Source organism: Muscardinus avellanarius (genome assembly GCF_963383645.1).
Source record: "Muscardinus avellanarius genome assembly, chromosome: 11".
In the NCBI taxonomy this organism is placed as follows: domain Eukaryota; kingdom Metazoa; phylum Chordata; class Mammalia; order Rodentia; family Gliridae; genus Muscardinus; species Muscardinus avellanarius.
In genome coordinates, this window is record NC_137797.1 from 101,761,905 (window position 1) to 101,780,696 (window position 18,792).

The window sequence follows — 18,792 nt, forward strand, 5'->3', positions numbered from 1 at the left end:
TTTCTTTTTAGTCAGTAAAAAAGAATGTTCCCTGAAATCTCCAGGGATTTTACTTTGCCCTTAATATACTTTTAAATTAAGGTATTGCGTAGAAAGGCAGTTTGTTCTTTATTATCTCTGCAAAAGCATTCATGATGTAAATATACCACAACATATCCCTCTATTCTACTGTATAGATCTCTTTCCTAAACTGTTATTTACTTCTCTATTATACTATATATTTTTACATATATTGCATATTTATTTTCTATTACACAGTATTCCTATCTATTGCATACTTAATTCTCTATTTCTCTTATTTCTATTTATAGAAAACACAGCCCAATGGCAGGGAAGAGGCTTTATTTAAGAATAAACATGGCAGAAGACACCTGACCTGGCAGTTGGAAGCTACTTCCTCTTGGCCCGTCAAGGAAGGGACAGGAGCAGTTGTGTAAGTCGCTGGTTGATGAGGTGGAGGCAGGGTCAGCTCAGGGAGCAACGGCCAGGAGGCATTTTCTTTCCTTGATTCTTCCAGCAGCGTGACCTCGTGGCCAGAGCTCACAGGCAGACCTCAAAGCTGCTTATTTTTTCTATATGCTGTATATTTACTTCTCTACTATATATTTGTCCATGTACTATATATTTATTTTTCTACTATATGATAGTAAAGATTTCTGTCTACTGCATAGTTATTTCTCTACTATGCTGTCTATGGTTTTGTACATGCTGTGTATTTATTTTTCTGTTTGATTTCCCAGAGGATCCTTCTCTGTCTTTGCCAGACAGCATTCAGGGCTTCAAAAGGATTGCGACTCAGTGCAACCCTGTTTCACAATAAAGTATCAAAAATATGGCCAGGGATGTAGCTTGGAGGTAGAATGCCCCTGGCTTCTATCCCCAATATGGTATTTGTAAACACAATTAATACTTGTGTTACTTTATTGCTTTCAGCAATAGAATGGAGATCTCTACACTGCATCTTGGCCAGACAGAAATTTATCAAGTTATAAAGGCTTTACCTCTTAAAAATTGAAAGCATGTATCAGTTTCATTTATTTTTTATTTTTTTAGTACACTTAATTTAGTGTCCTTACTCTCTTCTTTTAAAGTACTTTCTCGGGGCCAGGTGTGTGTGTGTGTGTGTGCGTGTGTGTGTGTGCGCGCGTGTGTGTTACCTGGGACTGAGCCCAGGGGCTGCAGGCATTCTATCTCTGACCTACAACCACGCCCATTCCGATGTTTGTTACAGTTACTGAGCCACTAACAAGCATTTCCTTTAAAATTGACACAAGCCACACCCCAATACCGAGTTTATATTCCTGCTTTAGCTGAGTGCTTTGGGGTTCTGAAAAGGATGACAACTGCTACGGTCTGAAACAGCCTCTGAGCAGAGCAGAGATGGCTGGAGCTACAGAGGCTTCTCTGGGCATGTTAAAGGAGGCTGATCTTACAGATGGCGTGGACAGAGGAGCCCTGGGTAATGTAATTACTGTTTTTTTGTTTTCCCCACCTGCAAGGGGCTGTCTTTTCCACAGAATCACAAGAGAAGCTGAACCTCAGGCCTTTTCACAGTCAGTCCCCCTAGAAGGTGGCATGTTTGGGGAGCACAGAAGAGGGTGAGAGGGTGGACACATCGGGGTGCCTGGCACTATCCTGTAATGGTGTACGGCACAGACATGGTTCTGAGGCAAGAGCTAGGGGTTGTGAATTCAGTCAGGAGGGGAGCAGGACAACGTTTTTTGTGTTTGCTTATAAGTCCTTTTTTCCTAGCTTTCTGGCTGCTTGTCACAATTTTTTATTTTCACATTCTGATGTTTTTATCCCAGGGGACTCACACATTAACAACTAATGTACAAAGATATTTGCCCTGCAAGCACAGGGACTTTTAGTATGTAGATGCATGGTAAAAGAAAAAGAAATACAGATATTTGGGGGTGAGAGACTGGATATCCACCAGCAAATCATTTGACATTTTCAGCTTAGGGTAAATCATATAAAAAGGAAGTAAAATAAATCAATATAATGGGTGTTTTTATTTTAGTCCAGTAGAAAAAGGAACACACACATACACACACACACACATACACACTATATATATATATATATATATATATACATATACACACACATATAGTGTGCCTATTATTTGTATATATGTAATATATTATATATAGTGTGTATATATTGCATATATAATATATTACATACATGTAATATATTACATTTATATTACATATATAACATATGTAATATACATTATTTATATATCTATTATATATATTATATATATATAGTGTGTGTGTGTTGCTAGGAGTTGAACCCAGGGGTATGCTATCTGAGCTATATCCTCAGTCATACTTTATTATTATTATTATTATTTTTTTTTTTAAATTTTTGGTGGTACTTAGGTTGGAACCTAGAGGCTTTCTACCTCCAGGCTCTACTCCCAGACCCATTTTATATTTTATTTGGAAACAGGGTCTTACTAAATTGCTGAGAGCCTCACTAAGTAGCTGAGGCTGGCTTCAAACCTGTGCCATCCTCCTGTCTCAGCCTCCCAAGCGCAGGGATTACAAGCGTGAGCCACCACACCCAGCTATATTGTTATTTTTTAAATTTTGAAACAGGGCCTCACTAAGTTGTTGACAGCCTCACCAAGTTGCTAAGGGAGATCTTGAACCTGTGATATGAATACGTGTCCAAACCAGCTTGACCAAGTTTTAACCAGGGTTATACATTGCAAATGTGAGACTCATGTTTCAAAGGGCAAATATTGTGTAACTGCCACTAGGTTGTCATTGGATGGTTACTAAAACTTAGCTGTTGTTTGTTTAAGCTCCTGGAGCCTGAAAATAAAGTTGAAATTAGACCAGTAAAGTAATATGGTTCATTTCTTTGTTCTTCTGAGAAATAATTTCCAATACTTTTTTTTTTAAACTAAGAAGGTAAAGGTTATTGTGTTCAGAGTATAAGAGGCATATGGATTTTGAAGTGGATAAGAAGAATCTAATGAAGGAAGAAGAATATGGAATAATATGGACAACTATGTATCAGTTAAAAACAAAGGGACGCACTGGGCGTGGTGGTGCACACCGGTCATCCCAGGACTTGGGAGGCTGATGCAGGAGGATCCCAAGTTGGAGGACAGCCTCAGCAAGTAGTGAGGCTCTCATCAATGTAGTGAGACCTTGTTTCAAAGTGAAAAAAATAAGGCTGAGGTATAGCTTAGAGGTAAAATGCCCTTGGGTTCCATCCTCAGTACCATATAAATACACAGACTAATAAAGAATAAAGCAACATCAAATATGAACACCAAATGGTATAGATGCAAAGTCTTGTACGTAAAAATCTTGTTAGTAACCTGCAAGATAATTCTAACACTGAGTCCGATTTGGATGGGTTTCTGATAGCATATTTGAAATCCTTTCTAGAAGACAGATCAGGTATCTGTCCTTTAGCATGCCCTTAAAGATCTCTGGGGTTTTTCTTGGTTAACACATAATAATTATAAGCGCTTATGAGGTTCAGTGTGAAGCTGGATTCCTGTATACATTGGGTAATAATAATTAGTCTATATCTATATCTCTGTATCTATGTATCAGTTTAACGTGTGTTATTTCTTCACGGTGAATGCACCCCGAACTCCCCACTTCTGGCTCCTGTGACATCTCCTGTGTGCACTTGTTGACCGTGTCTACTGTCCTGCGCCACCGGGCATGGACGCCCGCTCCTCCTGCCCACCCTCTTTCCATGTTTCTTTATTGTGCCCGGACTCTGTCTTGTAAGAGACATCTGCACTCCAGACTTTCTTGCAGCACTGTTCAAAACTAGCCCGGATATGGAATCCATTTAAAAATACCTAGAATAAAGTGAATAAAGAAAATGGGAGATTGGGGGTTTATCTCAGTAGTAGAGTGCTTGCCTAGCATGCCTGAGGCCCTGGGTTCACCAGTACTACAAAATGAATAAATGAATAAATGAATAAATGAATAAATGAATAAATGAATGAATGAATGAATGAATAAATAAATAAATAAATAAATAAATAAATAAATAAATGACTTCTCCTAAAGCAGGGCTTGGCTGTGCATGCCTAGAATCCAAGTACTTGGGAGGCTGAGATAGGAGGATTGCAGGTTTGAGGGTGATGCATGGTAATTTAGAGAGACCCTAGTTCAAAATAAAAAGTTCGAAAACAGGCTGGGGGTGTAGCTGATTGGTAGAACATTTCTGGGTTCAAACTCCAGTGCCATATAATAGAAGAAAGGAGAGAGACAGAGAGAGACAAAGACGAGAGAGACAGAGAGACAGAGACAGAGATGAGAGAGAGACAGAGACAGAGACAGAGATGAGAGAGAGGGAGAGAGAGACAGAGAGACAAAGACGAGAGAGAGGGAGAGAGAGAGGGACAGAGACAGAGATGAGAGAGACAGAGAGACAGAGACAGATGAGAGAGAGGGAGAGAGGGAGACAGAGACAGAGATGAGAGACAGAGATGAGGGAGAGAGAGGGAGAGAGAGAGAAAGACAGAGACAGAGATGAGAGATAGAGGGGGAGAGAGAGAGACAAAGACGAGAGAGAGAGGGAGGGACAGAGACAGAGATGAGAGAGACAGAGAGACAGAGACAGATGAGAGAGAGAGAGGGAGAGAGACAGAGAGACAAAGATGAGAGAGGGAGAGAGACAGAGATGAGAGAGACAGAGATACAGAGACAGAGATAAGAGACAGAGATGAGGGAGAGAGAGGGAGAGAGACAGAAAGACAGAGACAGAGATGAGAGAGAGACAGAGACAGAGATGAGAGAGAGAGGGAGAGAGAGACAGAGAGACAAAGACGAGAGAGAGAGGGAGAGAGAGGGACAGAGACAGAGATGAGAGAGACAGAGAGACAGAGACAGAGATGAGAAACAGAGAGAGACAGACAGAGACAGAGATGAGAGAGAGACAGAGATGAGATCAGAGATGAGGGAGAGAGAGGGAGAGAGACAGAGACAGAGATGAGAGAGAGGGAGAGAGAGAGAGAGGGAGGGAGAATGTAATGCTATATAGCGATAAAAGGATAAAATAACGTCATTTATGACAACATGGATGGACCTGGTAAATAAATATATGGAATATGTACAGTAGAATAATATACACACAGAAGTAGTATGTGGAATATCATGAAAGGTTTGTATTTTTAAAAATATTAGACTCTCAGCTCTTGAGATTGAAACCAAGGAAAATGAGGTCATACAGGGTCTAGCTAAAAAAATAGAACAAATATTATTTTCTTGGCATTGGGAAGGATTTTTAAACACAATGCGGAGCCCATAAATTATAAACAGACCTAGGAATTTTCAGTTGGAACAAGTTTAGTCATCCCGGGAAATCCGCTTTGAAGCCATCTGAGCGGTGAGGAGCTGGGGGGCGGGGCAGGACACGCAGATCAAATGGAATAAAATATTCAGATGTCCTAACTCGACATTGGGTAAGGGGCACATGGGGATTTATCATATATATTTCTCTCTCTCTCTCTCTCTCTTTGCAGTGCTGGAGATGGAACCCAGGGGCATTCTCCCCCCTCTGAGCTACACCCCCAGCCCCATTTTTTTCTTTATTTTGAAACAGGGTCTCACTGAGTTGCAAATGGCCTAAGTAGCTGAGGCTCGAACCTGTGATCCTCCTGTCTCAGCCTCCTGAGTACTGAGATCACAAGCGTGCCCTACCACGCCCAGCTTGCAGCAACTCTTTTTTTTTTTAAAGCTTATTTAACAATGGACAAAACTCACTCTGATGGTGTACAGGTCTGCGGTTTGACCAACACTCATATAATCATAAATATCACTATGGAGATCAAGATTGTAGCCTCATTCCCCACCCCAGTTCCCTCTGGCCCCTTTCCGTAGTGTCTCTGCTCCTGCCCACAGCACTTACTGAGCACTGATCAGTTTTCTGCACTGATGTTTACTCTCCTATAATTGCCTATAAATGGGATCCCGCAGTACTGCCTGCAGTGATGTGTCTGACAGTCACCTGCGCTGTAGGATGCATTAGTGATTTGCCAAATACAAACAAGTCTGAACTTACTTTCTTCAAAGGACCATTGATGTAGGAATAAAGCTCTTAAACAACAGTGCAAGTATCCCAGAAACCAAACAGGAAAGGGCACCTTTTTTTTTTTTAATAAAGAGATTAAGAAATTAAGCTTAGCTGAAAATGTGTGAGTAAGAGAGTGTGAAATGGGAGCGATGTGTGGTTGAGATTGTCAGAATGAGCTGCGAGGAGACCTTTTGTACCTGCGTGCTGTGGTGTTTGTTTAAACTCACAGCCAAAGCAGGGTAATAAATAGTAAGTGCAGCTAGGTATGGTGGTGCATGCCTGGAATCCCAGCACCGAGGAGGCTGAGACAGGTGATCACGGGTTCGAGGCCAGCCTCTACCACTTAATGAGACCCTCAGCAACTTAGTGAGACTCTGTTTCAATATTAAAAAATAAATTGAAAAGGGCTGGGAGTCAAGTTCAGAGGGAGCATATCCTTGGATTTAATTGCCAGTACGAAAATAAATAAGTAAAACTAAAGATCTATCTCAGAAGTAGAGTACCCCTGGGTTCAATTCCCAGTATCACAGAGATAAGACGTAAATAAATACAGTGTGTGGACATCCAGTTGCATCGATTCTTCTCATCACTTGGTATTATTTCTCCCATCTAGGAAGCATAGACCTGCTCATCAGGTCTTGTAGCGTGTTTTTCTTAACTATCTTGTAATACGGAGCCTCTCTTGCTTCGCAAATGCTGGGATTACAAGCGTGCGCCACCACGCCCAGCTTTAAACTTTTTAAACTTTTTTTTCCACATGCTTTTGCTGCATTTATTGAGAGGTTACTATGATATCTCATCTCTTACTATGCTGATATGGTTAATCACATCAATTTATTTTTAATGTTTTCTTTAGTGCTTGTAACCCATTCATTTATTATGGAGGTAAATCTGGATTTTTTTATGTGCTTTTTTTTTTTATCCTGAAAAAAAACTTCTACTGTTTTTTTTTTTCCCCTCCTTCATTAACTTACACCAATAACTGGAAAACTCTCCAGGGGAAAAGCTACACGTCCCTTGTCTCTATTCCTCTTAGGCATCTTTGAGCGATAGCTTACGGCGCAGGACCATTTTTGAAGGCAATCCGCAGTAGGAGAGTGTGAGCTAAATGTCGATTTGTTTTCTGTGATAAATTGAATTGTTTTCTCCCTAAGAGCTCCACAGGATTGACATTTTGACATTTCTATATTTGCAGACAAAAAGCTCCAAGGGAAACGCCTAGCATTTGTGTCTCCCGCGACGCCTGCCAAGCTGTGCTGCCTCGTGGTCCTCGCCGTCCTGCTAGAAAATCTGCTTTTACTTCCTCTCTTCTGGTCAGGTGAGTTGCCGGTTCTCCGGGTCCTCTACGCGTTTGTGTTGCCATCACACAGCTGTCGACCCCCAGGCTCCATTATGTGCCAAATGGACGCATTATGTGCCCATTATGAGTGAACACATAGGGCCCTTCTCTTCCTGAGACCGGCTGATCTGAATTTACACACTGTTCCGAATAGCACGCTGAACCCTTACGGCATTCTGCTTCCTGCCTGACACAGAAACCATCCCCTTTTCAGTGTATCCACGTGGTATACGCTACCTGCCCGTTCATCACCAAGTAGCTGTTTCCGTTTCCACATGGACTGGCATCATATCTGTGTTCTAGTAAACCTTACTTAACAGTGAGCCCCAAATGTATAACCGGTGATGCTAGAAATCCCCAGCTGCCAAAGAGAAGCGATAACTCGTGTGCTTTGTAAGAAGATGAGATTTTACTACAGATAATATATTGTCCTTTTTCTCTGCCTAAAATACTTTCAGGTAGAGGTTGCTCCTTTGGCCTTAAGAATTTGTATCTTGCCGGGCGTGGTGGCGCACGCTTGTAATCCCTGCGCTTGGGAGGCTGAGACAGGAGGATCGCACAGGTTTGAAGCCAGCCTCAGCTACTTAGTGAGGCTCTCGGCAACTTAGTGAGACCCTGTTTCCAAATAAAGTATAAAATAGGGCTGGGAGTATAGTCTGGAGGTAGAAAAGCTCCTGGGTTCCACCCCCAGTACCACACACACACACACACACACACACACACACACACACACACAAATAAATAAATAAAACATGGTGTCTATGCTAAAGATAAGGCTCTGACTGATGAATTATCACAAGTAACAATCCAAATACATACTTCAAAAGTTGACTGCAGGGTGGTTAAAAATGATAAGAGAGCTGGGCAAATCCACTAATTATAACTTATTTGATTGTCTTAAATTTAGCGATAAAGAAGAAGCCAGTCATAAAGAGCTCACAATTTGCAACCTGTCCCAAAGACTGGATTGGGTTTAGAGACAAGTGTTTTTATTTTTCTGAAGACACAAGAAATTGGACATCCAGCCAAAGCTTCTGTGCTACCTTAGAAGCCAATCTCGTTCAACTTGAAAGCAGCGAAGAACTGGTAAGAGAGGTTGTTGGATGCCGGCCATGGCGACTTATACTTGCAATCCCAGTTCTTGGAAGGTTGAGACAGGAGAATTGCAGATTCTAGTGTCCAGCCTCTGCAGTTTAGCAAGGCCCTCAGCAATTTAGTAAGATCCTGTTTCAAAACAAACAAACAAAAAAAGAGGGTTGAAAGTTGGGGGTGGAGCTTGGAGATAGAATGCCCCTGGGTTCAATTTCTAGTACCATCAAAAATAAAAAATAAAAAAAATAGAGAGAGAGAGAGAGAGAGGGAGAGAGAGAGAGAGAGAGAGAGAGAGAGAGAGAGAGAGAGAGAGAGAGAGGGAGAGATGTTTTGATCATATTTTATTATTTTCTTTGCAATCTTGAGCCCCCCGAGGGCAGTGGATTGCATAAGATAAAGCTGGGCTACAGGCTGGGATTGCATCCCAGGAAGAATTAGGGGCCTGAGATTCGTGTTAGCACAGGCCAGTTGTTGAGGGGATAGTCTTCGAATGGAGCCCCGTTAGACATTTCAGATGCATTCTCTCATCTGATCCTCCTGCTGACCGGCAGGATTAGATTTGCTTTCCCATTCTACTATGAAATACGGTAAATCATGCGATGGGTTCTACGTACTGCGTGTGCCGGATGTTGAGAGTGGGCGCTATCAGTGTGCGGCTGGAGAGGCAGGCATACGCTGGGACTGTCCCAGTCCAGTCTGGATATGGGACCACTTGAAGTAGCTCAGGCTCCTAGACATCAAACGACTTAACTCAGAATGGAAGGGCGGCGAGGTTGATAAAGTGGATTTCTTAGAGGGCTTGTCACCCGGGCGTGGTGGCGCACACTTGTAATCCCAGCATTTGGGAGGCTGAGACCTGGAGGATCGCGGTTCGCGGACAGCCTCAGCTACTTAGTGAGGCCCTCTGCAACTCAGTGAGACCCGGTTTCAAAATAAAGAAAAAATAGGGCAGGAGGTGTAGCTCGTAGGTCAAATGCCCCTGGGTTCCATCCCCAGACCCGCAAAAATAAATAAATAAATGAATGAATAAATAAATAAATAAATAGAGGGCTTGTCAGGCAGCGAGACTCAGAATCATCGGAAAGAAACAGACGCATGTTCCCACCTTCTGTATTTTTTTAATAGAATTTCTTGAAAAGATACAAAGGCTTCTCTGATCACTGGATTGGCCTAAGCAGAGAATCCTCACAAGAGATGTGGAAGTGGACAAATGGCACCGAATACCAGGCCCAGTAAGCTTTCTAACTTCTTTTCTTCTACTGTGATCATGTGTGGGTTGTGTTTACGGAATGGGAAAGGTAATAAATAGCACTAATAGTTTGCACTAACAGGGAAAAAAAATAAGTGAGTAAAACCTGGACTCAATGGCAGGGTCTGTGCTTAGCCCAAACTTCACCCCCTAAAAAAATGTAAATCATTTTTATGATCTTCTGTTTCCTAGTAGTGTCTTTAGCAAACACTCTATTTATTGTGATTTTATTTAAAATTTTTGGCACAGTGATGCCTTCTGGTCTACTTTTTGCACCCTCCTCCCCGAGTTGAGAACTATGTTTTCCTGATCTGCAGGGAGGCTTGTAAAATCCTTAGACTAGCTCTTCAAGTCTAGTCATAACAGAAAAAAAAAGAAAAAAAGAAAGAAAAAACACCAAAAAAACCCCCCAAAAAACAAAAAAACGTTTCCAGGGCAACACTGGGCATCTCTTCTAAGGTTTTGTTATCAGAAGAAACCCAGTAACTGTTCCTGGAATTGTAAACATTTCTAAGGGGGTTATTTTGAGTGTAACCATCTCATTGGAACAGGAAAAAAAAAAAAAAAAGTGAGACCCATTCATTTTCATTGTTTAAAGCTAAGCCCTTTTAGGAATCTACAACTAAATCATTTTAAAAAATACTCATCATCTCTGGCATGATTGTAATCCCAGCATTTGGGAGGCTGAGACAAGAGGATCGCGGTTCGCGGACAGCCTCAGCTACTTAGTGAGGCCCTCTGCAACTCAGTGAGACCCTGTTTCAAAATAAAGAATCAAAAATAGGGCTGGGTGTGTAGCTCGGAGGTAGAATGCCTCTGTGTTCCACCTCCAGTACTGCATTTATGTATGTATGTATATGTATATGTATATGTATATGTATATGTATATGTATATGTATATGTATGTGTGTGTGTATATAATATATATTATACATATACATATACATTTATATATATTTACATACATATACATATACATATTATATATATTTACATATACATATAGATTATATATTATATACACACATGTGTGTGTGTGTGTGTATATATATATATATATATATATATATATATATATATATAACCTTTCAGAAAGTTCAGAAGACTGAATGTAATTTTTTGTCACCAAAGGCAGCAGCTAGTTTGCACACAGCAGCAGGAACCAGCTAAACACCTGGCCTACACCACAGCGGGTTTGGGAAGGACGGGGTTAGACATGTGGTATTCAAGCAAAGAACTTCCTTGAAACTGCAAAAGGACCGTGCAAAAGAACAATGCATTGAAAATACAAAAGGAACTAAAAGCGGAAGGAGTATATATTTTCAATGGCTGGCTTTTGCTTTCTTTTTTTCTTATTAACATTAAAAAAAAATGCAGTGGGGGTGCTGGGATTCTAGGGAAGGAAGGATTGCAGAGGTCCCGCATGACAGGCTTGTGTTTGGCTTTAGGTTCTCCATCAGAGGAGCTGGAGAATGTGCGTATTTGAACGACAATGGGCTGAGCAGTGCCAGGGTGTACACGGAGAGGAAATGGATTTGCAGCAAGCCCAACAGCTATGTCCAGGGGTGCCAAGAAGCTTCAGCTTCGTAGAGCAGGCTTGGGAAACATTGCAACTTTTTATATACAGTTGCTGTAACAAATTTTTTTTTTAACAACTTCAAATTTATTGCCAACAAAAATACAAATTATTCCACAGTGTTATAAAATAGGGAACATGATTCTAAATTAAAAAGCCTTCCTGCTAGAGAGGGTACGTTCTGTTCTGAAGATAATTAGAGTATATTCAAGATCAGTGATCACCACTTTTGTAAACAGATATAAAAATTTTTCAGCCGGGCGCGGTGGCGCACGCCTGTAATCCCAGTACTTGGGAGGCTGAGACCAGAAGAACAGGACATAGATTGGAAGTCAGAAGCAGCAACTTAGTGTGGGTTTCGGCAACCGATTGAGACCCTGTTTCTAAATAAGAAATAAAAAATCTGGCTGGGGATGTAGCTTGGAGGCATAATGCCTCTGATTCAATCCCCAGTATCAATCAATCAATCAATCAATCAGTCAAACAAACAACATTCGCTTATATGTCTATAGAAATACACGTGTAGCTGAAGACATTCATGAAAATGATCTTAATAGTCAATGACGAAGATTACAATTAGTTTGTGATCTTTTAAAATTTTTGCAAATGCATTCAAAGTTCTCTCAACAAAATTCAGATACCAACAAAAAGGGGAGTCTAAAAAATCCTAAACTGTGGTTTGATACTCAATTTAAAACATTAGAAGTACTGACAAAGTGTTTTCTACACTTTAGATCTCGAAGTTCATGTTTTCAATGACTAAGTAAATAGTATACGTATAAACAAATGCCATTTTTGTTTTGCCCTTTATGGGATTTTAAATTCTGCTTTTATTTCAAACCAAAAGATAGTAAATTACTTGAACTCTCTAAGCATTGGATTCTTACTCTCAAAATTATTTATATATTATGGAATTTTGAAAACAAAATGTTTTAAATTTTTATATAATCAGCTACACTGTACTGACGAGTCCCAAAAAGGATGAAATAAAAAGTTGCAATATATCCCTTCTCTTGCAAGCTTCTGTCTTTCCTACTTTGTTCATGCTTTTTTCTCTCTTAATTGTAAAATATTGCAGTGTGGCTAGCGGGAAGAAGGAAACTCTTTAAAGCGCAGCGCACAATGTACTTATTCATATAGTAGTCATTCACTAAGCCAAGCACTGGAGGGAGGGATGGGGAGGGTGTGTGTGTCTGGGGGGGCTGGCTGGGTGATGTGTGCATTTATGTCTACACAAGTTTTTTTACCCCATTATGATGTATAAATACAATGCACAATAAATAACTTAAAGAAGCATTTTTGTTTTGTTAAATCTTGACTAGATTGTCATAAACTATATAATTGCATGTAATAATTCAAAGTCAAGAGAATTTTGTCAGGCTTTTCATCATTATTTGGTTTAAATTCAAATAATGTTTTATTTTTAAAATTCAAATATATATATGGTTGATATATATATTTGATATATAAAATATATATTATAATATATATAATATATAATATATGTGCTATATATTATATATTATAATTTATTATATATATATATATAATTTTTTTTGGTGGTACTGGAACTGAACCCAGGGGCACTCTATCCCTGAGCTGTGCCCTCAGACCTATTTTTATTCCTTTTTAAAAAATTTTGTTTGGGGTACTGGAGATGGAACCCTGGGGCATTCTACCTTTGAGCTATACCTCTAAGCCCTATTTTTTTTTTGTTTTGTTTTTTTGTGGTCCTGAAGATGGAACTCAGGCAGGGGCATTCTACCTCTGAGCTAAACCCCCAGCCCTATTTTTTTATTCTTTATTTTGAAACAAGGTCTCACTAAGTTTTGGAGGGCCTCACAAAGTAGCTGAGGTTGGCTGAGAACCTGCGATTTTCCAGTCTCAGCCTCCCAAGTACTGGGATTACAAGCAATTACCACCATGCCTGTTTTTTTTTAATTTTTATTAATCGGTACATTGTAGTCATACATCTTAATGGGTTGATGGTAAAGGCATATATGCAGACATCACTCATTTAATCCATAACAATTTAGGTTTGTACTTGTTGCCAAGGTAAGGGGACTTTACATATATGTGTATATATCCATATATATATATATATATATATGTATATATATATATATATATATATGGATATATATGTGTGTGTGTGTGTGTGTGTGTGTGTGTCTACTTGACTATTTACAGAGCACCTACTGTATACTGTTAGAGCTGCTGATGCTTAACCCAGCTAACTATGAAGAAGAATAAATCTGTATTTAAAATCCTATTGAAAATTAAACGTTTTTTCATACTTGTTTTTTTCTTTAATTTGTTGCAATTATACATCATAGTGAACTTCAAAGCAATAAATTTATACATGAACTATACATTTACATTTGTTCTGGGTTTTCTTTCCGTTCCCACTCCTGTCCCTCCATCCCCATAGCTAGTCTTTGCAATGACACAAGTAACTTACTTCATATTTGAACAGTTACCAGCATCAGATCACCTCTTTTTCCTCTCTTCCCCCTTTCTGGCTCCTGATAAGTCGGGTCCCTCCCCTCCCTCATGTGATCTCACAGTGGGGACAGGAAGCGGAACCCTGGAGGCGGAGATATCCGGAGCCCAGGTGCTTTGAGACTCCAGGCCTCCGGAGCCTACAGATGTTGCGAGAAAATCGGTATTCCCACACTTAGTCTCACCCCTCAAAATACCGGCTGAAAAGCAGAATTCTGCCCAGCCAGGCAGGTGACTCAGCCGGCCAGTTGGGCCTGGTCCCTTCCCCCATGACTGCTGACCCATCCTCAAGGGTGCTGATGAAAGCTGGCTGATTGCCCCCTTCATAATCTTTTGCCTCTTTTTCAAAATCTTTACATCAGATGCCGACCTCGGGGCAATTATTTTTTTATTTAACTGTATTTTTAATTTTTTTTTTTTGTGTGTGTGTGTGTGTGTGGTACTAGGGGTGGAACCCAGAGGCTTTCTACCTCCGGGCTATACTTTCAGACCCATTTTATATTTTATTTGGAAACAGGGTCTCACTAAGTTGCTGAGAGCCTCACTAAATACCTGAGCCTGGCTTTGAACCTGTGCGGTCCTCCTGTCTCAGCCTCCCAAGCGCAGGGATTACAAGCGTGCACCACCACGCCCGGCTTAAAATTTCCTTGTAAATTTTTTTATATTTTTCTTTCCTTGAACTCTCCTACCCACCACTCCCACCGCTGCTGCCATATGCTCCCTGCAGGTGCAGTGGAAACCTCCGCTACCTGGCTGGTGGTGGTCGCTGCAGCGGGCACCTTCGCCTGCCCAGCCGCCTGGCTGCCACCTGAGGCCCCAGTACAGCCTGCCCCATATCTTCACCAACATTTATTGTTGCTTTTCTTCTTCTCCTTCTCCTTCTCCTTCTCCTCCTCCTCCTCCTCCTCCTCCTCCTCCTCCTCCTCCTCCTCCTCCTCCTCCTCTTCTTCTTCTTCTTCTTTTTGGTGGTACTGGGGTTCCTGGAAGCCCTTCTACCTCCGGGCTATACTCCCAGACCTATTTTATATTTTTTATTTGGAAACAGGGTCTCTTAAGACAGCAAGGCTGGCTCTGAACCAGTACTATCCTCCTGTCTCCACCTCCCAAGCGCGGGGATTACAAGCGTGCACCACCACTCCCTGTATTTTTTTTTTCTTTTTTACTTGTGCAGTACTGGGATTGGAACCCAGGGTCATTCTACCTCCAAGCAACACCCTCAGCCCTATTTTTTATTCTTTATTTTGAAACAGGGTCTCACTGAATTGCAAAGTGCCTCACTAAGTAGCTGAGGCTGTCAGCGAACCTGATCCTCCTGTCTCAGTCTCCCAAATGCTGGAACAAGTGTGTGCCACCACACCTGGCTTTGTATTCTTGATTATTGCACTTCTAACTGGGGTGGGATAGAATTTCATGTCATTTTGATTTGCATCTCCCTGATTGATAATAAGGTTGAGCATGTATATTTATATTTATTAGTCATTTGTATTTCTTCTTTTGAGAAGTGTCTATTTAGTTCAGTTACCCTTTTTTTTTAAATTGGGTTCTCTGTTTTTTATGATACTGAGATTTTTAAGCTCTCCATATATTCTAGATATTAATTTCTATCAGAGAAGTAGCTGGCAAAGATTTTCTCAAATTCTATAGTCTTTCGCTTTAGGGCCTTGATAGTTTCATTTGCTGCACAAAAGCTTTTTAATCTAATACAGTCCCTATGACCTCCTCTAGTTGCACAATCTCTGGCTTAATTTCTAGATCCTTCATCCATCTTGAGTTGACTCAAGGAGAAAGATTGAGGTTTACTACATTTTTTTCTGCATATGGTTAAGCAGATTTCCCAGCAATATTTGTTGAAAGGTTGTCTTTTTTTTTTTCCAGCATCTGTTTTTGACTCCTTTATTGAAGATCAATTTACTATAGGTGGGAGGGTTTGTTTCTGTATTTTCTACTCTGTTCCATTGATCTATGTGTTTTTGTGCTGGTACCATACTGTTTTTATTACTATAGCTTTGTAATATTGGTCTTCTAGGTATAAGATCATGCCATCAACAAATACAGATCATTTAACTTCTTTTTTTCCTATTTGTATTCCTTTCATTTCCTTCTCTTGCCTCTTTGTTCTGGATAGAATTTCTAGTACTATTGTTGAATACCAGTGCTGATTGGGACATACTTGCCTTGGTTTCTGATTTTAACAAGAATTCTTTCAGTTTTTCTTCAATTGTTATGATACTGGCTTTAGTTTTATCATAAGTTGTTTTTATTATATAGTGACAAATTATTTATTACAAAATATTAAATTTATTTTAAGGATATTGCTATTATTATTAGATACGTGTGAACATATTTTATTCAGGAAATGTGTTTTTTTTCTAGCGAGTAGTCACTTGGGCCCTAATAATGATTTTTTTATGGCATCTATTTTATTTCAGTTTTTCTTTTAGGAAGGTAGTGAGATAGGCTAGAAGATATAAAAGAAGTTTTTTTCTGAATAAATTCTCATCTATGTCTCTCGCTGGCTTGTGCTGATCATGTAAGCCAAGAACCCCACAGGTCCTGAGTTGAGTTCCTCTTTCTCCCTCATTGGGAACTTCTTGGCCCTTCTTGAAATTACCCCATCTCCTGGGACAGCATGGAGCCCAATTCACCTCTGCAGTCCCAGAGACTCACAGAATGTATTAATGATAGGATTTGTTCCAAACGTACCAGCGAAAGAACAGCGTCCTCTTGTCTATGGGATTCTGCCTTATTCGCTTAGTTTCAGTGAACTTTCTCACAAAGAAAGGTACATTTCTAGAAAAACCCAGAAAGAAAGAAACAAGATTTTATATGATTTTTACTCTGTGTGACTAATTCACAAATGAAATATGAGTCAAGTTGTAACCTTTACTGACCTAGTATTCTTTTATAAGCTGGTTTCTAAGCCTTATCCTTTGTATGGGGATTCCCTTACTGATAATCTAATGGACTGTGAATTATATAGCCTTCCTCACAGTTTCTTCATAGGAAAACTAGATAGGCAAATAACCAGTTTCACTGCTTGGTTGTATGATTCAACTCTTGAAAGTTTGATCAAATCATTCTTCCATTATTGTTCTATGGAAGTAAAAGTAAAAATACCAGTAGTTCTACCATTATTGTGGGAACTTGTGATTCTGCTACATCAGTGAGCTGTTTTAGTCAGTTTCTCACAACTGAAGGGAAATCACCTCTGGCTGAATTAATCATTCAGAGCATATGTAGGAAATATTTCTTCATAGGAAAAGTTCTGAAAAAGCACCTGGCTTTTAAAATATTACAGAAATAATCTAGGAAATTTGGAATTTACTCATTGTCCCACTTTAAATCTGTTCTGATTTATTTCTTACATTGCAACTGAACTGACCATTCCAATTTAACATATGACCAGGTTGTTCCTTGCATACAACTTCAGTGACTGCATTTTGCTCCTGGTATTTGGTCTAAATTCCTACTAATAATCAAGGCCCTATAATGTCCCAACTCCCCTTTCCATCTCCTCTCAGCCCTTCTCTTCAGAATCCTTCAAAATTTGATAGCAGAGTATGATCAAAGAAACGATTTCTCAAGTAAGTTTCTTGTTAGTGTATAACAACCCTGCTTCCGCAAGGAACCCAGGCAAAGAAACTTGTCAAGACAGAAACTCCACAGTGTTTATAAGCATAATATTGCTGTTTTCAAAGCCTGGTGTGGTGGCACACACTGGTAATCCCAGCATTTGGGAGGCTGAGACAGGAAGATCAAGGTTCACCGACATCCTTAGCTACTTAGTGAGGCCCTTTGCAACACAGTGAGATTCAGTGAGACCCTGTTTCAAAATAAAGAATAAAAAATTAGGGCTGAAGGTGTAGCTCAGAGATAGAATGCCTCTGGGTTCCAACCCCCGCACTTCCAAAAATAAATAAATAAATAATAAATAAATAAATACTTTTTCCCAATTCTAGAAGCAATTGGGGTCTAGCTACCCAAAGTAGTTTCATTCAAGCCCCATTAGCAGCTGCCATCTAAAGACCTAAATTCCAGCACTGATGTGGATTGATGGACAGGGTGAACTTTGGGTGTGGAAAATAAGCAGAAATTGCAAATACCCAGAGGCAGTTTGGTCAGTTCATGTTTGATCTGTGTTTAATCATCACTCCCCATAGGTATGCCTTATGATCTTTCTGTTGATTTTTATTCCTCTGTGCCTTTTTTTCCCACGGCTGTTCTTCCCCCAATCTAAACCTCACTATGTGGTACTGGCCTCATACCAAGAGTTTGGGAGAATTTCATCTCTTTTGATTTCCCAGAACAAGTTGTAAAATATTGGGATACTTTCTTTTCTGAAGGTTTTGTAGAATTTAACTAGAAACCCATCTGGGCCTGGGCTTTTTCTTTTTTTGATAGCAGAGTTTTCGTTGATGTTTCTGTTGAAACAAAGTCCCACTGAGTTGCAAAGGGCCTCACTAAATAGCTTAGGCTGTCTGCGAACTGTGATCCTCCTGTCTCAGCCTCCCAAGGACTGGGATTACGAGCGTGCGCCACCATGCCTGGTTTAGAAACGGAATATTGACACATGCCACGGCTTTGTCAAACTCCAAATTAGGCTAATTGAAAGAAACGAATCCAGGCTTGTGCGAGCCACTGCTGCAGGGCTGGTGGATGTGAGAGGAATTCAAGCTGGCCAGTGAGGGGCATCTCGGCCATCTGGCCTCTGGGCCCCAGGCAGGATGCAGCAGCAGGAAGGCTGAGTGTATCTGCTGGAATGTGGTAAGGATTTTCCATACACAGGAAGAACATTTTTCTGACTTTTATAGTCATCGTGAAACAGAATTCTGAGCTCAGGACCTGGCAGTTATTTCTATGTCATCTTCTAGAGTGGATCCTCCTGCTTAGCTATCTTTCTACACATTACCTTTTGGTTTGGAAGAAAAAAGACTGCTTTTCTTGGTTTCCACTTCTCAGCTTTAACACACA

At 40.2% G+C, this 18,792-nt stretch overlaps 1 protein-coding gene across 1 annotated transcript; it reads left to right on the forward strand.

Annotated features, from left to right (window-relative positions):
• Positions 1-1,380: 1,380 nt before the first annotated feature.
• Positions 1,381-14,633, forward strand: LOC308269647 (C-type lectin domain family 2 member D-like; the record flags this gene model as incomplete). Its single annotated transcript, XM_080705012.1, has 6 exons — positions 1,381-1,459; positions 7,259-7,381; positions 8,310-8,488; positions 9,620-9,726; positions 11,192-11,329; positions 14,549-14,633. The coding sequence occupies 6 exons, from the start codon at positions 1,381-1,383 to the stop codon at positions 14,631-14,633; spliced, it is 711 nt and encodes a 236-aa protein (XP_080561138.1).
• Positions 14,634-18,792: the final 4,159 nt, after the last annotated feature.